The sequence below is a fragment of the Lycium barbarum genome, chromosome 6, assembly GCF_019175385.1.
Source record: "Lycium barbarum isolate Lr01 chromosome 6, ASM1917538v2, whole genome shotgun sequence".
NCBI classification, from domain to species: Eukaryota; Viridiplantae; Streptophyta; class Magnoliopsida; order Solanales; family Solanaceae; genus Lycium; species Lycium barbarum.
This window is the reverse complement of record NC_083342.1, coordinates 120,491,237-120,516,324: the sequence shown is the minus strand read 5'-3', so window position 1 is coordinate 120,516,324 and position 25,088 is coordinate 120,491,237. Positions and strand designations below refer to the sequence as shown.

Sequence of the window (25,088 nt, the reverse complement as noted above, 5' to 3'; positions counted from 1 at the left end):
TTAGAAAAGAATGTAATGCAATCTTCAAATATTTAAGAAATTACTGCATTGTACAATATTAAAGTGTGTAAATTTTACTGGCAATCATTCAACTTTGATTCCTCCTCGCCGCTTAGTTAAAGTAAAGTACAGTATATTTTTTAGAATCTGACTTGGTTTATTCCAAGCCTAGTGTATATAGGTTTTCAGACTTTTACGTTTCAGGGGGCCCGAGGCCCATGGGGAACAGAAAACAATTACGTTTGAGCATTGTGTCAAATTTTTTGGGGAAAGATCACGGATGTCCTTTAAAAAAATTACCCGCCCATACCCTTATTATTATTTTCATGCTCGCAGAAAAGATTAAAAATATTTATTCGAGATTATAATACCAACATGATATATAAATATACTGAGATGGTATTGTGAAAGATGCTTCAGTCCTTGTCTTAGTCCTTCATGCTATCATCATGATATATAAATATATTGAGACGGTATCATGGAAAATGTTTTAGTCCTTCTCTTATTTCTTCATGATACCATCATGGTATATAAATATACCGAGACGCTATTATGAATGATCATGTTCATTTTTTAAAAATGACTCATTTTTTTGAAAAAAAAAACTCTATGATATCATCGTCTTATATACATATATCGTGATGGTATCATGAAGGATTGCTTCAGTTTTTCAATGAGACACTCCTCAGGACCATGGTACCATCATGGTATATAAATTGATGGTATATAAATATACTGAGATGGTATCATAGAGGATTGTTTCAGTCCTTCTCTTAGTCTTCCATGATACCATCGTGATATATAAATATACTGCGATGGTATCACAAAAAGAAAGGAGTTTGGCCGAGGGGTATGCCGGCTAAATATTTTCAGCCGGTAGAGGTAGAAGCGAAAATAGTTTGGGAGAAGGCATGAGCGGATAAATATTTTATATTTTAGGGGCAATTAGTGATGTTTCCCTATTTTTTTTGGATTTGTAATGCTTCGTTAACAACGCTTTACCCAGAATATGTTTTTAAAACAGATGAAGTAAGAAACTTTATATTATTAGTACTCCCTCCGTCTCAAAATATTTATCGTCCTTATTAAAAATGCTTACCTCAAAATATTTGTCGTTTGACGAGATTAAGTAACTTTATCCCATCTTACCCTTGTATTAATTAGCAACATTTATGTTACATCCCGTATTTTTGAACGTCAGATTATTTGTAAGCTGAGGTGGGGCCCACACGTCAAGATTTTTTTTTTATTTTTTTTGGGACATGTGACAAATTATATGAATCACATATGTGAAGTTAAACACAACTCAAGAAGGACCCTTGGGCCAAATCAAAGTGGAAGTCCTCCAAACGAATATTTTTAAGAAAACGTTTTCGGGTGACCTGACTTTGGGGGGCAAAAACGGTATTATATGTTTGGAATTTGGAAAAATACCAAGAAGTAGAAGTTGTAGATAATTGAATTATCTTTCCAACCATAGGTCGTGGGTTCCCAGGTGACGTCGGTACAAGGAGATATGGACGTTTTAAGGTCGAAAGGTCAGTGGGCTAGGCCCAACTCGGGACCAACCGAGTTGGCCCAAAAAAATGAAAAGAAAAATTTAGGCCCAAGGTGAGAGGGTGGCCGGCCATACCTGGTCCAAGCCCACCAAATTAATTAATTTCCATGTGGCAAATTAATTATAAAGGGATCATTATCCCTTAGATGATTCAAGAAACTTAGAAGGAGAAAGAACAAACAAAACAAGAGCAAAAAAAAGGGCCATTTCGGGTTTGGCCATAGAAAATTCACCCCTCCAAATCTTCCTCCAAAAATTATTTTCTTGTGGTATTCCTACTAATTTAAGGGTCCTTTACAACTTGGTGTAATTGTTTTGGAAGAAGGAGCACTTATTTCTTCAAGTTGACAACTTGTTCAAGTGAAGGAATTGTAGAAAAAGGTAAGAATCAATTCCTTTTTCTTATGTTATGAAGGTTTGTTTATGTTGTGGTATGTGGAAATGAGTAGAAATTATGGAAATAAGGAAGTTTGCAAAGTGGGTATGTATATATATATGTAGCCATGAGTGTATATATGTTGTATACATATATGAGTTGAATTTTATGTTGTATTCTAGTTGTGGTTATGGTGAAAATTATATTGGGAATGAAAGTTGAATGAATTTTGGTTGAAGTTGGAATGTAGAAGATTATGTCACTTTAGAATGATTTTGTGATATTATGGAAATGAAGTTGTTAAGATGTGAATTATAATTATGGTTGATGAAATTGGAAGATGGAAATATGTTATGAATATGTAGGTTGAAGATTTGAAGTTTTGGGTGAATTATGTTTTGGTGGAAAGTTTGTATATTTTGTATATCTTGTGAATATTTCGTAGAAATGATATGAAATATTTCCAAATTATATTGTGATGATCTAGATTAATGATGAATGTGAAACCATTGAGATTAGTTTGGAAATTGAAGTTGAAATGAAGGTTATGACATTATGTTGGAAAGATAGCTAGTTAAGTTATATTGTGTTTATAGTGATTGTTGTTGTTGTTGATGTTGTTGTTGGGTTGTTGTTGATTGTTTTGGCCGAGTTAAATTCTCGGGGATGCTATATGTATAGGGGAGATGCTGCCCAAATTTTTGTAGGCAATTATGAATAAAGATTGAATACTTAAAGATTGAAAATTGAGAATTGGTAAATGTGACCAATTGCAGATTTTGGGCGAAACGGGAATTGAATTTGGAAAGGCGTAAAGAGCATATAAGGTATGTAAGGCTATCCCGATTCTTCTTTTGGCATGTCCTAGGTGTACTAGGATCGGATTTGAGCCTCGGAAAGTATTCTGCTCATCGGAATCTGCATTTGAAAATACCCCTTTTTCATTCAATTGAATTGAACCCTATAAGTATGCTTTATTGAAAGAATTGTGCAAACTTCCGCAAATTGTCTAGAAAATTTTGGAATGTCCCTAGAACCTCCGTAGGTGACTTTATAAGCTTAAAATACGTAATTTGAGCCCACCGCTTCGTTTGTCCCGAGGTGGGCCCACTATTTCCAATTTTACCCTTTATGTGTCTATGACTTGTCTTCGAGCGTTTCGTTAGAGATACTCTAACTACTCCTTTATCTACTAAATAAAAACTATTTTAAATATTTCATTAAGTCTTATAAATTGTTTTGAATCTTGAAAACGATCTCGGATAGATTATGCCTCCGTAACCCGTTATGACATCTAAATTTACTTACTATGTTTCCGTCCGATTTCATTGATTTGATTTGACATTCGATATGCCTCATTGAGTCTCTGGAAATATATATATGGTATTTTTAGTGCATTTAGTTTCTCACTACTCCGTTCGTGGATGCCTCAATGTTTCCCCCACTGAGCCCGGGCCAGGATATGTTGTCAAGCGTAATTCTCTGCATTGTTCGCCGCGTCCCGATGTGAGGGGGCAGGTATACGCGTACATGGGTCTGTGGAGTATGATGTGCCATGTCCGCCTATTCTGATCTGATCTGTTATGGCCATTTTGATATGATATTATATGATACGGGGCCACGCCCCTTTTCTGATTCCTCTGTATTGTGGCACCAGTGTCGGGAGGGTGACCACGTTCTGTCTGCCGAGTCCCGTGGCAGGGATCGGATATGATATGACATATGTTTCTGTACACATTCTGTCTGATTTGGAAATATGCATTTGACACTCTGGATTTTGTACCCATTTTCTGTAATCATTATGATTTGACTTCTGTGATTCCGTTTTACATATTCAGTACATATTTCGTACTGACCCCCTTTCTTCGGGGGCTGCGTTTTCATGCCGCGCAGGTACAGACGACAGGTTTGCTGATCCGCACGTTTAGGATCCCATTTCTGCTATTTTGGGGCGCTCTCTTCTACAGAGCCCATCTTTTGGTACAGTCTGTCACTGCTATCTAGATATGTACTTTGTTCAGGGTATGACGGGGCCCTGTCCCGTCTTATGATTATGATATGTTCTGTAGAGGTCTGTGGATACATCTGTGTGGGTTCTGTACATATGTTTGGGATGTTTTGTTTTATGATAGCCTTATCGGCTTCTGTGTGCCAAGTCTGCTCTTCGGCTAAATTCTGTAGCATCCACTAATGTTATTATTATATTATTATTCTGATAATATGCTAATTTGGGTATTGGGTACGTATAGGTGCCCAGATAGGGCACTGGTCGCGGCCCACGGGGTTGGGTCGTGACAAAAGTGGTATCAGAGCGGTGCGTCCTCGGAATGTCCACAGACCGTGTCTAGTAGAGTCTTGTTTATCGGTGTGTTGTGCACCACACCTATAAACAGGAAGCTACAGGACATTTAGGGTGTTTCTTTTTTTTGAAATCTTAGATCGTGCGATAGAGCTGTGCTATTAGGATGATTCTGTCCTGATCCGTTGTTGTTTTTCTTTCAGTGATGCCTCCGAAAAAGGCGACGGCTGCCCAGAAGAAAAAGGGCGTGGTAGGAGAGACCAGCCGGGCTCAGAAGGGTACTCGGACCCTTGCTCAGATGATGCGTGATATTGCGTCCCGGCCAGCAGACTCTGCTACGTCTTCATCATCAGAGGAGTCTGGGGCAGCTCCACCAGTAGCTCCAGAGGTTCCAGTACCTGAGCCTCCAGCTCCACAGCCAGGGGCTGAGGATCGGGCTATGAGAGATGCGGTCCAGTTGTTGACCAGACTGGTAGCAGGGCAGGTTCATAGGCACGGACTTGGGGATGGTCGTGCAGACAGACGTGACAGTTCGAGAGCTCGTGAGTTCCTGACCTGTAATCCTCCAGAGTTCTTCGGGACAAAGCCCGAGGAGGATCCTGAGGAGTTTATCAGGAAGATGCGGCGCACGTTACATTTGATTAAGGCATCTGCGACAGAGTCAGTCGAGTTGGCTTCGTACCGGTTGTATGATGTAGCAGCAAATTGGTACGAGTCTTGGGAGTTAGCCAGAGGCGTTGGTGCTCCCCCAGCAGTCTGGGATGAGTTTTCTAAGGCTTTTCTTAGCCATTTTCTGCCTCCGGAGTTACGGCGGGCCAGGGCTGACAGATTCTTATTGCTGAGACAGAGGGGCTGCAGTGTTCGAGAGTACAGTATGGAGTTCGACTCATTGGCCCGATATGCACCTGCTGTGGTAGCTACTATGGCTGATAGAATGCACAGGTATATTATGGGGCTGGACCGTTATTTTGTCGACAGTTGCTTGGTATTGGCCGCTCAGCCCGATATGGATATTGCCCGGATTCAGGCGCACGCTCAGGGCATGGAGGACCGGCACAGGGGTCATCAGCCCGATAGGAGTCAGGATCGGAGACAGCCCAAGAGGGCCAAATCATCTGGGTATTTTGAGGAATTTCGGAGTGGGCAGCCTCAGCAGCAGCAGCAGTCTAGCAGGCATTCTTCCCAGCCGGCACAGAGCACACCTCCGCAGTTCTCAGGCAGGAGATTTGATAGCCCAGGGTATTTAGGAGCAGGCCAGAGCTCCGGGGTTTCAGGTTCGCGGGTAGACAGGAGTTCCGGTCAGACGAGGCCACCCAGGCCTCAGTGTTCTTATTGTGGGAGATACCACCCTGGAGAGTGCTACCGTGCTACAGGTGCTTGTTATTCTTGTGGCCGTCAGGGCCATACTGTGAGAGAGTGTCCGTATAAGGGTAATTTGGGAGGTGCTGCGCAGCCTACCGGATCAGTCGCTGGGTCATCGTCTCCTTCGATAGCCATGCGCCCTGCGGGGCAGGGTACGTCGACATCAGCAGGCCGCGGCAGAGGTAGTGGCGGGGCTCCCAGTTCAAGCGGTCCTTCGAACCGCATCTATGCCTTGACTAGTCGACAGGACCCGGAGGCGCTACCAAACGCGGATACAGGTATACTAATGTCTTTTTCGAAATATAAGTGTATTGACAGATCTAGCCTCTACTTGTGATATATTTTCCCCAAAATGCTTACAAGACCCTATAAGATTAATTTAACATTCGAGGACGAATGTTCTAAAGGGGGGGAGGATGTTACATCCCGTATTTTTGAACGTCAGATTATTTGTAAGCTGAGGTGGGGCCCACACGTCAAGATTTTTTTTTTATTTTTTTTGGGACATGTGACAAATTATATGAATCACATATGTGAAGTTAAACACAACTCAAGAAGGACCCTTGGGCCAAATCAAAGTGGAAGTCCTCCAAACGAATATTTTTAAGAAAACGTTTTCGGGTGACCTGACTTTGGGGGGCAAAAACGGTATTATATGTTTGGAATTTGGAAAAATACCAAGAAGTAGAAGTTGTAGATAATTGAATTATCTTTCCAACCATAGGTCGTGGGTTCCCAGGTGACGTCGGTACAAGGAGATATGGACGTTTTAAGGTCGAAAGGTCAGTGGGCTAGGCCCAACTCGGGACCAACCGAGTTGGCCCAAAAAAATGAAAAGAAAAATTTAGGCCCAAGGTGAGAGGGTGGCCGGCCATACCTGGTCCAAGCCCACCAAATTAATTAATTTCCATGTGGCAAATTAATTATAAAGGGATCATTATCCCTTAGATGATTCAAGAAACTTAGAAGGAGAAAGAACAAACAAAACAAGAGCAAAAAAAAGGGCCATTTCGGGTTTGGCCATAGAAAATTCACCCCTCCAAATCTTCCTCCAAAAATTATTTTCTTGTGGTATTCCTACTAATTTAAGGGTCCTTTACAACTTGGTGTAATTGTTTTGGAAGAAGGAGCACTTATTTCTTCAAGTTGACAACTTGTTCAAGTGAAGGAATTGTAGAAAAAGGTAAGAATCAATTCCTTTTTCTTATGTTATGAAGGTTTGTTTATGTTGTGGTATGTGGAAATGAGTAGAAATTATGGAAATAAGGAAGTTTGCAAAGTGGGTATGTATATATATATGTAGCCATGAGTGTATATATGTTGTATACATATATGAGTTGAATTTTATGTTGTATTCTAGTTGTGGTTATGGTGAAAATTATATTGGGAATGAAAGTTGAATGAATTTTGGTTGAAGTTGGAATGTAGAAGATTATGTCACTTTAGAATGATTTTGTGATATTATGGAAATGAAGTTGTTAAGATGTGAATTATAATTATGGTTGATGAAATTGGAAGATGGAAATATGTTATGAATATGTAGGTTGAAGATTTGAAGTTTTGGGTGAATTATGTTTTGGTGGAAAGTTTGTATATTTTGTATATCTTGTGAATATTTCGTAGAAATGATATGAAATATTTCCAAATTATATTGTGATGATCTAGATTAATGATGAATGTGAAACCATTGAGATTAGTTTGGAAATTGAAGTTGAAATGAAGGTTATGACATTATGTTGGAAAGATAGCTAGTTAAGTTATATTGTGTTTATAGTGATTGTTGTTGTTGTTGATGTTGTTGTTGGGTTGTTGTTGATTGTTTTGGCCGAGTTAAATTCTCGGGGATGCTATATGTATAGGGGAGATGCTGCCCAAATTTTTGTAGGCAATTATGAATAAAGATTGAATACTTAAAGATTGGAAATTGAGAATTGGTAAATGTGACCAATTGCAGATTTTGGGCGAAACGGGAATTGAATTTGGAAAGGCGTAAAGAGCATATAAGGTATGTAAGGCTATCCCGATTCTTCTTTTGGCATGTCCTAGGTGTACTAGGATCGGATTTGAGCCTCGGAAAGTATTCTGCTCATCGGAATCTGCATTTGAAAATACCCCTTTTTCATTCAATTGAATTGAACCCTATAAGTATGCTTTATTGAAAGAATTGTGCAAACTTCCGCAAATTGTCTAGAAAATTTTGGAATGTCCCTAGAACCTCCGTAGGTGACTTTATAAGCTTAAAATACGTAATTTGAGCCCACCGCTTCGTTTGTCCCGAGGTGGGCCCACTATTTCCAATTTTACCCTTTATGTGTCTATGACTTGTCTTCGAGCGTTTCGTTAGAGATACTCTAACTACTCCTTTATCTACTAAATAAAAACTATTTTAAATATTTCATTAAGTCTTATAAATTGTTTTGAATCTTGAAAACGATCTCGGATAGATTATGCCTCCGTAACCCGTTATGACATCTAAATTTACTTACTATGTTTCCGTCCGATTTCATTGATTTGATTTGACATTCGATATGCCTCATTGAGTCTCTGGAAATATATATATGGTATTTTTAGTGCATTTAGTTTCTCACTACTCCGTTCGTGGATGCCTCAATGTTTCCCCCACTGAGCCCGGGCCAGGATATGTTGTCAAGCGTAATTCTCTGCATTGTTCGCCGCGTCCCGATGTGAGGGGGCAGGTATACGCGTACATGGGTCTGTGGAGTATGATGTGCCATGTCCGCCTATTCTGATCTGATCTGTTATGGCCATTTTGATATGATATTATATGATACGGGGCCACGCCCCTTTTCTGATTCCTCTGTATTGTGGCACCAGTGTCGGGAGGGTGACCACGTTCTGTCTGCCGAGTCCCGTGGCAGGGATCGGATATGATATGACATATGTTTCTGTACACATTCTGTCTGATTTGGAAATATGCATTTGACACTCTGGATTTTGTACCCATTTTCTGTAATCATTATGATTTGACTTCTGTGATTCCGTTTTACATATTCAGTACATATTTCGTACTGACCCCCTTTCTTCGGGGGCTGCGTTTTCATGCCGCGCAGGTACAGACGACAGGTTTGCTGATCCGCACGTTTAGGATCCCATTTCTGCTATTTTGGGGCGCTCTCTTCTACAGAGCCCATCTTTTGGTACAGTCTGTCACTGCTATCTAGATATGTACTTTGTTCAGGGTATGACGGGGCCCTGTCCCGTCTTATGATTATGATATGTTCTGTAGAGGTCTGTGGATACATCTGTGTGGGTTCTGTACATATGTTTGGGATGTTTTGTTTTATGATAGCCTTATCGGCTTCTGTGTGCCAAGTCTGCTCTTCGGCTAAATTCTGTAGCATCCACTAATGTTATTATTATATTATTATTCTGATAATATGCTAATTTGGGTATTGGGTACGTATAGGTGCCCAGATAGGGCACTGGTCGCGGCCCACGGGGTTGGGTCGTGACAATTTAAGAGATTCTCACCATTAATGGAGTAAATATTTATTGAGGAGAGATTACATGGAATATTTTTTAGGGTAAAATAGTCAAAATGCTACCATTACAAATGCTTTCTTAAAGGGCATGCAAATGAAAAATACAACAAATATTTTGAGACATAGGGAGTAGCTTATTCTAATTTTTGTTGCAGGTAACTTGTCTTATTTTTTAGATTAATTCTCAAGTAGCTATATTGATCTAATGGGAGAAAATAACACAAAGTTAATTCTCAATTCCTGTTCGACTCATATTGTATTTTTTTTTCCCACCCGGTGTCCCGTAACCGCATTGGAGCTCGATTATATCCGAATTCGCGCCGCATAAGGCCCCATTCGGGGGGGGGGGGGCTCCCTACCAAGAATTTTTTCATATTCAGGGCTCGAACACAAGACCTTTGATTAAAGGGCAAGCAGCCCCATCCGCTGCATCACAACTTTTTGCGGTGGTTCTTATTGTATTTCATTGATAGTTGGGTTAAGTTAATCATTTTTCATTAATGTTAATGAGATTTACAACATAAGTGAGTGTTATTTTCCATGTTTGGAAACATAACATTGTTGTTGTCTTATTATGAAGCTTTATGTGGTACCCAAAAGAATTTTGTTAATACAATTCAGTCATAATATCGTTCCCAAATTATGTATGTAAATAACAAAAATATGTATATATACTGTACTCCAGCAGGCTCGAATGCGAGTTCAGTGATTAAGAATGAAGAAATACTTATCAATCCACCACAATTCTTGTTGGTTTAAATTTCCTCAATTCTATGGTACTCCTAATAGCCATTTAAGTACTAACAATTTACTTTAATTTAATTTAACAAGAGGTAAGAGTGAAAACCAGAAAAATTTGTATGGTTTTACCTTTTGAAGTTTTAGCGACTTTTATTTTTTTTATTTTTTTAATCTTTTGTCATTAGTGTTGAAAATATACCAACACTAAAAGGAATTTAAATAGAAAATAAAATATTGTAACGCCATTTCCTTTTCGGTGTCAATGGAATCTTTTGCGTGTTTCCTTTTTTTTTTTTTTTTTCCGCCCTTAAGAAAACAATAAATCATCAACCTTCAAAAAGGACCACAGTGGAAACATAGTTTTCTAACACACAGATGTGACATAAAGCTAGTTTCATTGATTGAGGGATAAGGTTACTGCGGAGCGGATTACACCATTCATTATTTTTTGTTCAAACTCTATATATATACTATTAAAATTATCTATTAAATATCTATAGCTCTTTGATTGTGAACCTAATCATTATTTAATATTTGCTGTAAGAGTTCATAAATAGGTTATTCTGTCCCTAGCCTTGTTATCTTAATTTGCATGGAATGACTTAATTGACTCCAAAGTTATTAGTATCCAATTGAAACCTCACATCATAATTTTGTTGGAGAAAGAATGGAGGAGAGTACAGATCTGAAACTCCTGGGCACAAAAGAGAGTATATTTACTCAAAGAATAGTGTGGGCACTTAAGCTAAAAGGCATTGATCATGAATTTATTGAGCAAGATTTCTCCAGCAGGAGTAGTCCATTGCTTGTGGAGCTTAATCCAATTTATAAGAAGGTGCCGGTGCTGGTTCATTGTGGAAAACCAATATCTGAATCACTAGTTATTCTCGAGTACATTGAAGAGACATGGCCCTTTAATCCTCTATTCCCTGTGGATCCTTTTGAGAGAGCTTCTGCTCGTTTTTGGGCTAGGTTTATTGATGGCAAGGTAATTCTGTTTTAAACCATTCTAATTAATTAAAAAAGATTCAGCTTATATACAATTGATGGTGTAACGAAATTTTGCAATATTAGTGTATTTTAACTTCATGTAAATTGTAATTGGTATTTGTCATATTTTCTAGCATACTAATCTCACTTTTTGTGGGCGATGCAATGGATCTCAATATTGGGCCATCTAACTTGATTGTTGAGATTGATGCAAGTGGTTTAGCTAAAACGATTGAATCACTTGAAGCCAAGCGTTTTTTTTACAATTGTGTGAAGTATGACCAGAGAACCATTTACCAATCAAAATCCAAACAGTTTATTTATCTACTTTTAACAATTCTGTCTAGATAGGTAACTGCTTATTTGTAAAAACTGTTTCAATACTTAAAAGTGTTCTTCAATAATTAAGTGATACTTATTAGCTACTTTTGATCAGTTAAGCCTGGCTCTTAAATAGTGGTTGCATTCAAACAAAGTGCTATGCAATAATCTTCTTTTTCATCACTGATGCAGTTCTATGAAGCAGCAAATAAGGCATTTTTCTCCTCTGGAGAGACTAAAGCAGAGGGGGTTGAATCGGTGGCAGAGGGATTACATATTCTTGAAGGGCAAATAATTGGGAAAAAGTTTTTTAGTGGGGAGACAATAGGGTACCTTGACATAGTAGTTGGTTGGATTGCTTACTGGTTGCAATATATAGAGGAAGTTGGTGAATTCAAAGCAATGGATTCAAGAAAATACCCTCATCTTCATGCATGGATCAATAATTTCATTCAAGTTCCGATTATTCAAGAAAGCCTTCCTAAATCTGATGCTGTCAAGGCTGCTTACAAGGGGTTCAAAGATGTTGCAGCTTTGGCTGGTGCAAATTGAAAATATTTGGGGCGTTTGATACGGAAGTTATTATTTTTCTTAACCATTGTTTAAATACGAAAGTATCTAGTAAGTACATCTTTTTTAGTAAGATGTACTAATAAGAATAAGCCTGGATTCTAGTGTCAAAGTGATAGATGCAGACAAATTTTGGGAGCCCCTTATTACTTTAGCCATTTGTAATTGGAAAAAAGTTAATATAATTTAATTGAATTGTAAAGAACAAGACCAAAATTACACAAGAAAAGCCATCGAATTAGCCGAGAGTACTAGGAGATTTCAAAGTAAGAGAATTCATCGAATAACATAAGAAAGAGTATTTTTACCATCCGAATTTGGTTGGCTCTTCTTGTGTTATTCGATGACTTCACAAATAAAGAACTCTTTAATCTACGAAAGAGATTAATTCCGTCATTATTCTCATTGATTGAGTTGGTAAATATACCATAGTTACAATGTCCTATTAGGATACAAACTATACTAACATAAAATAGAAGATTTACAAAATATTCTTTAATACATATTTACACTATTTATCACACCCCCGCAGTCGAAACGGGAGGTTTACGAACGCTGAGACTGTCCCGAAAATCATCAAATAAGACCTATGGCAGTCCTTTAGTGAAAATATCGGCGAGCTGATATCGGGACGGAACATGAAGGACACGGACGTGGCCGCGCGCCACCTTTTCACGAACAAAATGTATATCCATCTCAATGTGCTTGGTGCGCTGATGTTGGACTGGATTTCCTGACAGGTAAATGGCACTGACATTATCACAATATACTAAAGTAGCCTTAGGGATCGGACAATGTAATTCTAAGAGGAGGTTACGTATCCAGCATGATTCAGAGACAACATTAGCAACCCCCCTATATTCTGCTTCCGCACTAGAGCGGGAAAGAGTAGGTTGACGCTTAGATGACCAGGATATCAAATTATCTACCAAAAACACGCAATAACCCGACGTCGAGCGTCTGGTGTCTGGACATCCCCCCCAATCAGCATCAGTGTATGAAACCAAATCAGTAACTGAAGATGAGTAGAGATGCAAACCATGATCAAGAGTACCTTGAATATACCGAATAATCCGCTTAAGAGCAAGCATATGCGTATCTCGTGGAGCATGCATATGAAGACAAATCTGTTGTACGGCATAAGAAATATCCGGTCTGGTGAAGGTAAGATACTGAATAGCACCTGCAAGGCTCCGGAAATGAGTGGGATCGTCACACAGATCGCCAGAAGAGGCACTGACCTTCGGTTTAGTGTCAACCGGAGTGGAAGAAGGCTTACACGAGGACATTCCTGCACGTTCAATAATGTTCGTAGCATAACTTCGTTGTGATAGAAACATACCACCATTGTGACGGGTCACCGCAATGCCAAGAAAATAGTTCAAAGGACCTAAGTCCTTCATAGCAAATTCTGAGCCAAGAAGGCCCATAATAGAACAGCGGAGAGCATCTGAAGAAGCAGTAAGAATAATATCATCCACATATAGTAAAATGTAAGCCAAGTGGTGCCCTTTGCGATAGATGAACAATAAGTGGTCAGACCTGCTATTAGCAAAACCAATGGAAGAAACAAAGTCAGCAAATCTTTTATACTAAGGTCGCGGTGCCTGTTTAAGCCCATATAAGGACTTGCGCAACAAACATACATACTCGGGACGAGATGGGTCTCTAAAACCCATAGGCTGATGCATATAAACCGTCTCCTTGAGCTCGCCATGAAGAAATGCATTTTTGACATCCAACTGATGAATGGGCCAATGTTTAGATAGAGCTAGACTTAAGACAGTGCGGATCGTTGCTGGCTTCACGACCGGACTGAAAGTCTCACCACAATCAATGCCAACCTGCTGTGTTTTGCCATCACCTACAAGACGGGCTTTATGCCTCTCAAAAACACCATTAGACTTTTCTTTATGAGTAAAAATCCACATAGACCGAATAACATTCACATTAGGTGGACGGGGTACCAAATCCCACGTCTTATTTTAATAAGAGCATCATATTCATCATCCATGGCCAATTTTCAATTCAGGTCACGTAGCGCATCCAACGGTTTACGTGGTATGTGGGACTTGGTAACCGCCGCATGTAGATTAAATGGGTGCTTGGGTTTGAAAATCCGGCGCTGATTACGAGTGACAATGCGTTTGTGGGTATTGGGCTGGACAGGTGGAGAAATGATCGAGTTTTGCGGGGTGGTGGGAAGCTGGTGGGGGAGAGGGGCGGACTGGTCCTGCGTAGAAGACGATGGAGGCTGCTGCCCAGGTGGGGAGGGGTCGGCGTGGTCCTGAGTCACGGGCAGCGACAGAGGGGGACAGGGCAGCGGTGGAGGGATGGCGGCTATATGATGGATCAAGTCTGGAGAGAGGCCATCATCAAGGAAGTCATAAGAGGTGGGAGCCGGAGTATAGATTTTGGAAAACGAAAATTGAGTCTCATCAAATAAAACGTGACGACAAATAATGATTTTATTTGAGGATAAATCAAAACATTTGTAGCCACGATGGTTTGGTGGATATCCCAAAAAGACACATGGAATTGACCGAGGGTGCAACTTGTGAATAGTAGTAGACGGAAAAAGGGGATAACATAAACACCCAAAGACTCGGAGATGAGAATAAGATGGTTTCCGTTGGTAAAGGACCTCTAAAGGTGATTTGTGACCCAATAGCTTACTTGGTAAAATATTAATGAGATACGTCGCCATTTGCAATGCATGATGCCAAAAAGACGGAGGAATGGAGACATGAGCAAGAAGAGTCCGGATGACATTATTTAGTGAACGAATTTTTCTTTCTGCTTTCCCATTTTGAGAGGATGTATGAGGACACGAAAGACGGAAAGATATCCCATTGGATGCACAAAATTTTTTGAATTGACTATTAGTATATTCCCTCCCATTATCACATTGGACATTCTTGATAGGACGTTCAAATTGAGTAAGAATATGGGTCTTAAAATCCATGAATTTTGAGTAAACATCAGATTTTCTAGTCAAAGAGAAAGTCCACAAATAGTTGGTAAAATCATCCAAAAACAGAACATAATAACGATGGCCCATAGAACTCAAAATTGGAGAAGTCCACAAATCACTATGAATAATGTCAAATGGAAACAAAGTTTCGGAAATAGAACTAGCAAATGGCAACTTAACATGTTTACCAAGAACGCAAGAATGACAAATACTAGATGAACTAGAACTATTACATTCAATGCTTTTATTACGCTTAAGAAAATCCAAAATAGAAGCTCCCGGGTGGCCCAAACGATCATGCCAACGGGTAGAAGACAAGGCAGCAAAAGTTGACGGTGAATTGGTGGAAAATTTGAAGGTGGACAATGGATAGAGAGCACCCCTACTATTACATCTCATGGGAGCCATCCCCGTCCGGAAATCCTTCACAGAAAACCCATAAGGATCAAATTCAACACTCACATAGTTAGCAGTAATAAATTTACGAACTGATATCAAATTCTTTATGAGTTTTGGCGCATGAAGGACATTGTTTAACAATAAAGGAGGGTTCGGGGGAGGCAATTTAGCATGACCACAACCTCGAATTGGAATTGAATTACCATTACCAACAACAATGCCAGTATTACGATTGCTCAAATTAAAATAAGACGAGAGAGTACCTTTTGTGGATGTCATATGGGACGTGGCGCCGATATCCATATACCAATTCGAATCGGGTTGGTTCAACGTCATCGTGTGCATGGCCGATTCAATATCCGTCGGAGTCCATTACGTCGGGGGGCCCGCGGCTGCATATGCCTGCTGCTGTGGTCGCGAGCCCAAAATGCCAGGCTGGGCCAGCGACCTCGGGCCAGACGAAGAAGATGGCAGCTGCCACTGCTGCTGTGGCCGAGCCCACTGCGTGGTAGGATACGGGCAAGGGGGAGCCCACTGAGGCATCCAACCCCACTGCCACGGTGAGGAGGGCTGTTGCCACTGCTGCTGGTCACCTGAGGGGCGTCCTTCACGGCGTCGGCTGCCACGGCCGCCGCCGTTATTATTCCCGCCGCTAGAGCCGCGGTTTTTGTTGTTATTTTTGCCCCGATGATGGTGAGAACGACCAGAATTTTTCAGATGAGAAGAGTCATCAAAATCACGTTTGGAATTAGCCACCATAGCCGCGGGTGAGTCATCGTGCATTTCAGCCAACGCCTTTTCCTCAAGGCACAAACTTGACCGAGCTTCAGAGAATAGTGGAAGAGGCTTACTTTGGCGGATGTAGGTACCCAAATTCTTGTATGCCTCTGGGAGTCCAGCCACCAGTTGGAGAACGAGGCGGTTGTCGGTCACCGGAGCCCCCACACTCTTAAGTTGATCGGCCAAGGTCTAGAGACGTTGCCAATACGCCGAAGCGTTTGGAAAATCCCGCATCTTGACATGAGAGAAATCATGTTCCAAAGCAACGGCACGGGAGTTTTTGTTGTCTTGAAAAAGATTACGGAGCCGATCCCAAGCCTCCTTTACCGATAGGTCTTCTTCGATGATTGTATGCAATAAGTGTTGACACCCAATTTTGTCCCGCCTCTCTTCAAAAATACCTATTTACGCTTCTAATATTTTTAGAAAAAATTAAAATATATAGTTATTTTTTACTAAATTATTAGCCTTTTCATTATTCTATTACAGTTACTATTATTATTATTATTATTATTATTATTATTATTATTATTATTATTATTATTACTATTATTATAATTCACAATTTTCTATCATTTCGACATTTTACCAGCTTACGCACACGCATCGCATTTATCTTTGCATAATTAAATAATAGTATTTATTTTACTGTGGATTTTCGAAATATTATTGCACGGTTATTACAACGTCATTTGTTTTTATCTGAGCATTAATGATTGCATATTTTATATAAATAATATTTTAATACAAATTATTTAAATAGGCCTTTGTTTTCCCAATCAACTCATATTATTTTCGGACCAATTCACAAAACCAGTCCACATTTTTATTTATGTGGCCACATTTTAATTCACCCCAGCCCATCCTTTTAATTTTGGCCAGCCCATTCACTTAATACCAGTCCAAAAGAAATTAAACCAGCCCATTATCCATTAACCCGGTCCAACCCAAAAGAGGGACCCGACCCGTTTTCTTAATTAATTGAAAACGGGTAGGGTTTCCTATCCCCTTCATTTTCCCTTTCCCCCTTCCGCCGCACTTTTTCCCCCCTTCTCTCTCTTCCCTTCGTCTCTCTTCTCTCCTCTCCACCATGCCACTCCCCCCCACTTCCGTTTGTCTCCCCCACGCTTTTTCCTCTCCCTCTCTCTCTTCACCTCCCTTCTCCCCTCCATTTTCGCCCATACCCTTTCTCCTCCTTCCTCCCTCTGCTCCCCCACGTTGCCCCCACTTCACCTTGTCGCCCACCACACCTTGTCCCCCCACGCTCCTTTGTCTCCCCCACGCTTCTGCCACCCCACGTTCTCCTGTCCCCCCGCTCCTCTCTCTCTTTCTCAAAACGAAAACCCTAAAATTTCCTTATAAGTACCGATTTTTTGATCCATCTGAGGGGATTTTTTGGGAAGGTGAGACCCCCCTCAAGAAAGAAGGGATTTTTGGAATTCAGGAAATCCCCCCTAAGAATTAAGCTCTCATCCGTACAATAACCCTTTGAAAATTTAAGTCTTTTAGCCTAAAATTCCATAGAAACTGAAGATGTTCGTTTTGTTGCTAAACATACTCTAAGCCAAAATTTCGATTTTTATCAATCTCTCTTATTTTTGGGAACTGAGTTTTGAAGTGTTCGAGGTCATATCGAACCCTTCGTCTCACTTCGCTGCACCCGAAGAAGGTAAATTTCCTTCCCTTAAGTTACTTTTGGTATTTGTTGTAATGTGTGAAACTGCTTATGGGTTGGTTTGCTTAATTGTATTTCAATTTCGTTAGCAGTTATTTTAGTCGTATTAAACATATTTGATCCTGTTTAGTTCAGTTCTGTGATTGTGTTAACTTTATATGCAAGTTTAGAATTAACCTGGTGCTTTAAGCCTATATTTGTCGACTGGTATGCCATTAGATTAATCATGTGTTGGTTTAAATTAGGCGGCCTATTAATCGTGTTTGTATGCATCAGCCTTCTTCCATGATTAGTTAGTCTGCATCTTGTCTGATCAGGGTCTAACAAGGACTGTTATCAATGCCTATTTGATTTGCCTTTATGTACTGGTTAGAAGAGGATATTGTTGCTGTGCATTGGATAGATTATTGTTTAATGCGTTATCATTTCCCTGGGAGTCTGAGTGATTAGGCTCTATCCTAAGCCTTAATAATCTGGAATATCCTGAAAAAATGTAATTGATGTCTGGCAGTCTTGGTATATACATATATGATTCGAACTTGTGAAGTATAACTTTGTGTTTCATTCTGATTTCACTATTAGAAGAGGATGTTGTTACTGTGCATTGGATAAATAGGGATGTATGCTAGTATAGGTAAGAAATATAGGCATTTGAAATCAATCGCTTCAGTTTTCTGTCTGTCAAAAGAATTTGCCTTTTGTGAAGAATGAAAAGAATCCTTGTGATTGTTTTAAAGAAACTGGATTGATACATTAAAGATATGTGGTTAAGGAATCCTTATATTAGGCTAATCGCAGTTATGCAATAGAGTGTATAAAATATCAGTTTTGAAATAAATTATGTCTGTTTTAAATGGTTGTTCAGTTCAGTTATTTGGCATGGGTTAGGTATCTATCAATTTTTAAAATTCTATTAAGTATATGTTAGTCCCAATCAGCTGAATCTGCCTGGTGTGTGAGTTTGCTGCTAAATGATTTGGTTTTCTGGTTGTGGCGGATTCATGGAATCATTTTAGAATGGTAGCTGTCCAATCAAACAACCCCATTTCTAAAAACTGGTCTTAGTTCGAAGCCTGAACGTGCATCTTTATCTATGTTTAGTTTCAGCTTTCTCTTTGTGTGTGTCACAAAATGGCAGTTTGGTCATCAGTTGATCATACATCACAATGCATTAGAGATGAACCCAGTAGTGGGCCTGTTTATTCTTTCTCATTGAACCTGTAGCTGAGTTAGCATTGTCTAGGCATAGTAAATCTTACATTTCATGTAATTAGTCTCTGCAGCTATGTCCAAATCTAACCATTGTGATATGCTCAACCTGAAGATTCTTGCTGCATCTTAATTACCATTCAAACATAATAATTTGTGCATTCTCTGAAAGGTTTAGCTAGTCTATTATAGACTACATCTGTTTGTTGTTTGCTGTTTGCTAGGGAATATTATTACTATGATAAAACGAATGTTATACTTCGAAAAGGGAATCAGCTGCTTATTAGTTCTTTTTTTACAACAAGAGTAATACTACATTTGATCCACTCTATGAGTTTAGTAGAACAACTGCTTCTATTTGCTGAAATATTTGCATATGGATGTTTCGATGTAGCTGATGAAAATCGCTGTTGCAATTTTAAGTTTGCAACTCTGCATTTGGGTTTGGCAGATCCTATATCGTGATATAATAAATATATATACGTATACACCTTGTATTGTTTTGTTTTTGTGAGATAGATATGCGTATACATTAGGTATACTTAAGTATACACGATGTGTACGTAACCCAGTTGGTTTATTCTGATTTTATATTATATGTGTTTAGACCTATTATTGATTATACATTAATCCTTTTCTTTTCATTTTATGCATGACAATCGCATACGAGTCCGAGAAACTCGTTCCTCCTCCGCACTCGATGTTGGGCTAAAATCCCGACGCAATCTCTCTCCCGTGTCAACCCATCCACAGCAAAATAAAAGGAATTTCTGGGCTAAGCCCAATAGCAGCAGCAGATTTGCAGTGGCCAGTCAAAATGGACCAATCCATTTAATTTCCTGTTGCTGAGCCCATTCCCAATTGCAGCATTTTTTGTTTTAGAATGGGCTGAGCCCATTTAAATTACATCTACTCCTCTATTTTGCTGTTGTGCATTTAATTTGTATTGCATGACTAACTCGTTATTTTGTTTTTATCTTCTTAATTTAGATGAACCTTAGATGAATTAGTAGGTTTAGTTTTAGTGATGGGTAGTTAGGAGGACTAATAATTAATTCCATAAGTTATTCTCTTCTTTTCATGTTAAAACTATTAATATTTATTTGGAATAATTAATTCCATAAGGTCTAATATTTATTTGGAATAATTAATTCACAAAATGCCATGACTATATATTTTAAGTTAAAAGGAATCATATTTTATTCTTACTATCTAAACATTTCAAAACGTCATTAATATGCAAATATAAGTTCAAATACATTCTATGAATAATTTTTCAAAGTTTATCCAATAATACACTTCTTTTATCTAAGTATAATTAATATAAAATAATGAAAATTCATACCCTATCCATCACATTTTAAAGAAAAATAAGTTTAGGTATTTTTACATCACCATATTGATATAATACAAAATTTTGTCTAAAGTTCACATTTTGCTATAGACGAGTTGTTATATTTTTGCAAGTCCTATTTTTTAAGAACATTATTACATTTTTCATTCAAGGTTTTAGCATGTTCGAGTCTTATTTTAAATAGCCTTTAAAATCTTCTTGTATGCAACGCATCATATTTTCTACAAGTATTATTTCAAATGACAGCATTATTACTTTCATATGAAGTCTTAGCAACATTTTAAGCTTTATTTAAATAGCATCTAAAATCCTCTTTTATGCAAACTATCTTTTATAAGTTTTATTTCTAAATAGCATTTGATTTAAAGCCTTAGTAATATTTACGAGTTTATTTAAAATGGCATTCAAAGTCCTCTTTTATATGAATTTCCATCTTAATTAATTAACCTAAGTTTGGTCGGATAACCGTAAGTTAACGGATTCTAAAGGATGCCTAACCCCTTCCCTTTAGGATAATATAGAGCCCTTACCTAGAATCACACTGGTTAAGCAGACTACTAATTGAGGTTTAGTTTTAACTTTGCCTTAGTTAACCTCTAGGTGTCCTAATTCACCGTTAAATTAATTAGGTGGCGACTCCTTAAAACACAAAAAAATAGGAATCACCAATACGTCATACTCCTAAATAAAACCCGGTTAAAATGGGGTGTGACAATAAGTCCGTGGATATAGTTGCATATACCCATTGAAGTACCGTGGCATCCAAAGTGGACCACAACTCCTTTTCGTCGTCGGTGGTAGGAGCCTTCTCCTTTCCGGTTGGCAGAATGTGGGAAAGGACACGGTGAACCGGGCATGAAGTTTGAATAATTCGGCCCAAGACGAATAATGATCCGTTTTCATCTCAAGAATGATTGGGATGTGATTCTTGATGTTGGAGACAGCCAAAGCAGGATGTAACTTGGTGTCTGCCATTGATGGAAGACAAGAAAAATGGACGGAAATCGAAGAAGAAGAAGAAGAAGAAGAAGAAGAAGAAGAAGAAGAAGAAGAAGAAGACGTCGGAAAAGTGGGTATAGGATGTCGGAGAATTAGGGCAGCGGAAGAGAAGGAAAAAAACCCTAGTATCTGATACCATGAAAGAGATTAATTCCGTCATTATTCTCATTGATTGAGTTGGTAAATATACCATAGTTACAATGTCCTATTAGGATACAAACTATACTAACCTAAAATAGAAGATTTACAAAATATTCTTTTACTACATATTTACACTATTTATCAATCTAGTTGCATTAACAGATAAATGTTAATCATTCTTCAAATTAAAAGAAAATAAACAACAGATTCCCAAAACGAGAAGAACCAACCTTACATTCTAGTCTTTCCAAATACTGTTGTTAGATAGTTAAATCCCTAATTTTGCAGCGAACGGCTTTAACTAGTCCAATTTTCCTTTTATTTTTTTGGTCAATATCAGAAAGTTTTGACATACAATCTAATTGACATTTGGGATGTACCACAAAGGTATATTCTTTAGTTTTATTAAGAGGTAAATACACTAGAAAAATACAAATAAATTCTCTAAACTTGGTATAATCAATAAAATTTTACGCGCTTATAACAGACCGTTTGTCGTTACATTGATTTTTCTAATGATTGAAGCTTTGCACAACCACCATTTTTTTCTACTATTATTTATTCACCTGTTGCAGTTGAAGATGCTGTCTTATTAAGGAGTCCAATAGAAGAATCATATTGGTCATAGAAGCAAAGGTAATTGCATGAGTACTAAAGCAGATCTGAAGCTGTTGGGCACCAGAGTGAGCCCGTTTGTGTGGACAGTGATTTGGGCACTAAAATTGAAAGGCTTAGATTATGAATTCATAGAAGAAGATCTGTCAAACAAAAGCCCATTGCTTCTAGAAATGAATCCTATTGACAAGACTGTTCCAGTACTAGTTCATGGTGGAAAGCCAATATGTGAATCCCTTATCATTCTTCAATACATAGACGATACATGGCCTCAAAATCCCATCCTGCCTAGAGATCCTTTTCAAAGAGCCTCTGCACGATTTTGGGCTAACTTCTCTGAGGAAAAGGTAAGCTCACTCCACTATAATCTTGGATTTAGAGTGGGTGAGCTTTTATTCATACATTTAGTTTTTTCTCTTACGTATGCTTACACACTTGCATATAAGGTTTGAGCTAAACACATTGAGTTTTGTTGAACTTGTTATGTCTACTCTAGACTCACCATGGTGAAAGACACCGTCTAACTTAGAAATAACTCTTTTGGGCCGCTTTTCAGACTTGTCTTTGAAAAATAGTCATTATCACGTAACTTCAAATTCCACAGGTGAAACTTAATGAGAATGTCTTATAATTTTTCTATGATATTTGAAACTTTATGACATTGATTATTTTTCAATTTAAAGACTGAAAAGTGATTATTTGTGAATATTAGCCCTGCCTAATAGGTCATTTGCACTTTTGTTCCTATTTTGTGCTGGTCTTAATTTTTGGCCCTCATAACAAATAATTTTGTTATTGTTGTTGTTATAAGTTTATAGTTTCGCATCATAATATCCACAAGTTATAGCCCCGCCCTTAAAGAAGTTATGTCCTCCTAAATATAAGTTCGATTTTGAAGGATAAAAAATAAAGACCAACCCATTTGAAAGGCAAACTCTGATATTAAATGCCCTAATAGGGCCAGGGGCGGCTCAAGGCCCAAGCAAGTGAAGCCTCTCTTTTTAGGCCCCAAAAATCTGTTTTTTTTTGTTAGGAATGCCCATCAAAGGCACTGGTCTTTAATTTTTATTCCTCAAATTGGTGGTCTTTAATTTTTTCCCTTCACTAAAAAACCCTTTGGTTTCAGGTTCGAACTCCCGCTTAGTAAAAAATTTAAAAAAAAATCCGTAAAGTAGAGTTTGGATTCGCAAGGCAGAGTTTTGTTACCTGTCTTAAGGCAAGTTTGAAACTCTGCCTAATCAGGCAGAGTTTGAGCCTTAAGGTAGAGTTTTGCCTTCAGACATGACAAAACTCTACCTTATGGTGAAGGCAAAACTCTGCCTTAAGATAGTGGTTTGCATTAAGGCAATTTTTTTTTATTCAATTGAAATTTTGTAAAATTATGCCTTAAAAGCCTAACTTTTGCTACGAAACTCTGTCTTGCGATTTTTTTTTTTATTGAGCCGGGGTTTGAACCCAGGACCTCGGTGTATTAAGCGACGGGCAAAAATTAAAGATCACCAATTTGAGGGACAAAAATTAAAGACTAGTGCCTTTGAAGGGCAATCGTGCAAATGACCCAAAAATTATTACTTTAGAGTTATAACTTAAATTTTGAAGAAAAAACAACGAAATCTATAGAGAAAAGAAAAACAAAATCATTGTGAAAAAAAAAAATCATTGTGGAAAAAGTATGCCCCCATCCTAAGTTTGGCTTTAAGTTACTAATTTTACTGACTCGCTTCTGAACCTATCACAATTATTTTTCTTTTATTTAAGGAAATATTGTTGAATATGTTGCAGCTATGTGGACCATCAAGAGATGCATTTTATTACACTGGAGAAAAACAAGCCAAGGGGGTTGAAACAATGAAAGAGGCATTGGGAATTCTTGAAAGTGAACTAACCGGAAAAAAATTCTTTGGAGGAGATGAGATTGGATATGTGGATATAGTAGTAGGATGGTCAACATACTGGCTCCAGTTTGTGGAAGTAGCTGCAAAGTACAAGGCAATGGACTCAACAAATTATCCTCAAATGGATAGGTGGATGAAAAACTTTTGGGAAGTGCCATTAATTAAAGATAATATTACACCTTATGATGGAATGCTCAGTATCTACCAGGCTTATAGAAAAATGTCTCTACTTGCTTTTGCCAATGATAGATAATAGAGTTTGTTTCTGGGATATTATTTCCATTTGTCTCACTTTTTGATCTTTGGTTTTGTCTCTCTGTACCAAGTCCTTTAGAGTAATTGTTTGTCTTAATTAAGTTGCAAAAATAAACAAGAAAATGTTCCTTACAGTAATTGTTTGTCTTAAAAAATGAGAATGTATTTGATTTTCCTTCTTTTATATTCCCGGGTAGACTGACAATTAAGTAAGTGACAAATTAAAAAGGCGGTGCATTTATTTGTACAGTATATGTTTATTTCAATAATTACAACCAACACCTTGCCAACATCTCACTAGTCTAAGGAACATCTATCAATGAATTGTTTTTACTTCACAAGGAATAAAATGACTCAAAAAATTTCATATTTCTCTAGTGTATCACTATTTCAGTACATTTCCTTAATAGATATGCCACTACAATATTAAAGTCATTTTAGCTCATGCTTCATTCTGGGCTAGTCAAATGGACTGGGCTTTAATTTTTCTCCTTCAAATGGGTTGGTCTTTAATTTTTGTCTTTAAAATCGAACTTATGCCTAGCGGGGCATAAGTTATTTAAGTAAATTGACATAACTTGTGGATATTATGATGCATAACTTATGCCCCTTTAGGTATAAGTTCGATTTTGAATGACAAAATTAAAAACCAGCACAAAATAGGGATAAAAGTGCAAATGATCCATTTTGATTATTTATCCACTGGCCCAAAGTAGTTCAAATTGTTGACTATCCAGCAGATGGGCTCACTTGAAAAGTCCAAGTTTATATTTCCACAGTACAACGGACTTTTTAGTTCAGGTTTGCTAATTTATTCCAATTTGATACAACTGTAGTTAAATTAAGGCCCATTTGGAATGAACATTTAGCAATTAATCACCTCCTAACCCAATTTGCATTTTGGTACTGTAAGGAATTCATTTGTCAAATTTTGCTTTGTCAAATTCATGCCACTTCACCCAAGGAAAAAAAAGGGAAAATTTACTTGACATAGCTATCTCTAAGAGTTATTTATGAATAATAACTACACTTTATATTTAGGAAAAAGGGACAAATATATTTTTATCTACTT

The 25,088-nt window shown here is 38.1% G+C and overlaps 3 protein-coding genes and 1 long non-coding RNA gene across 5 annotated transcripts; all 4 read left to right on the top strand.

The window, feature by feature from the left end:
• Positions 1 to 1,179: 1,179 nt before the first annotated feature.
• Positions 1,180 to 4,114, top strand: LOC132600089 (uncharacterized). The gene is made up of 3 exons (XR_009567116.1): positions 1,180 to 1,939; positions 2,711 to 2,761; positions 3,828 to 4,114. It is a non-coding gene; the product is annotated as an uncharacterized LOC132600089 (long non-coding RNA).
• A 278-nt stretch (positions 4,115 to 4,392) lies between these two features.
• Positions 4,393 to 8,953, top strand: LOC132645949 (uncharacterized). Of its 2 annotated transcripts, none has more exons than XR_009584203.1 (3): positions 4,393 to 6,778; positions 7,550 to 7,600; positions 8,667 to 8,953. XR_009584203.1 is itself a non-coding variant. In XM_060363221.1 (3 exons), exons 1-2 carry the CDS (start codon positions 4,439 to 4,441, stop codon positions 7,570 to 7,572), a joined length of 1,458 nt encoding a protein of 485 aa, XP_060219204.1. In that variant the 5' UTR covers positions 4,393 to 4,438; the 3' UTR covers positions 7,573 to 7,600; positions 8,667 to 8,953. The 2 variants fall into 2 exon arrangements, 1 of the variants encoding a protein (XP_060219204.1); XM_060363221.1 differs by having other exon boundaries at positions 4,393 to 5,873.
• Positions 8,954 to 10,271: 1,318 nt separating this feature from the next.
• Positions 10,272 to 11,866, top strand: LOC132645948 (glutathione S-transferase U7-like). The gene is made up of 2 exons (XM_060363220.1): positions 10,272 to 10,827; positions 11,343 to 11,866. The coding sequence occupies exons 1-2, from the start codon at positions 10,507 to 10,509 to the stop codon at positions 11,700 to 11,702; spliced, it is 681 nt and encodes a 226-aa protein (XP_060219203.1). The 5' UTR covers positions 10,272 to 10,506; the 3' UTR covers positions 11,703 to 11,866.
• Positions 11,867 to 21,673: 9,807 nt separating this feature from the next.
• LOC132600088 (glutathione transferase GST 23-like) lies at positions 21,674 to 24,195 on the top strand. Its single transcript, XM_060313210.1, has 2 exons — positions 21,674 to 22,213; positions 23,649 to 24,195. Exons 1-2 carry the CDS (start codon positions 21,896 to 21,898, stop codon positions 24,012 to 24,014), a joined length of 684 nt encoding a protein of 227 aa, XP_060169193.1. The 5' UTR covers positions 21,674 to 21,895; the 3' UTR covers positions 24,015 to 24,195.
• Positions 24,196 to 25,088: the final 893 nt, after the last annotated feature.

What these genes read in the sequence shown, in the direction of transcription:
- LOC132645949 (XM_060363221.1), top strand. Translation starts at nt 4,439, where the DNA reads ATGCCTCCGAAAAAGGCGACGGCTGCCCAGAAGAAAAAGGGCGTGGTA. An exon ending in GCTACCAAACGCGGATACAG is followed by an intron (nt 5,874 to 7,549) that starts GTATACTAATGT and finishes GACCAATTGCAG; the next exon opens with ATTTTGGGCGAAACGGGAAT.
- LOC132645948 (XM_060363220.1), top strand. Translation starts at nt 10,507, where the DNA reads ATGGAGGAGAGTACAGATCTGAAACTCCTGGGCACAAAAGAGAGTATA. An exon ending in CTAGGTTTATTGATGGCAAG is followed by an intron (nt 10,828 to 11,342) that starts GTAATTCTGTTT and finishes TCACTGATGCAG; the next exon opens with TTCTATGAAGCAGCAAATAA.
- LOC132600088 (XM_060313210.1), top strand. Translation starts at nt 21,896, where the DNA reads ATGAGTACTAAAGCAGATCTGAAGCTGTTGGGCACCAGAGTGAGCCCG. An exon ending in CTAACTTCTCTGAGGAAAAG is followed by an intron (nt 22,214 to 23,648) that starts GTAAGCTCACTC and finishes AATATGTTGCAG; the next exon opens with CTATGTGGACCATCAAGAGA.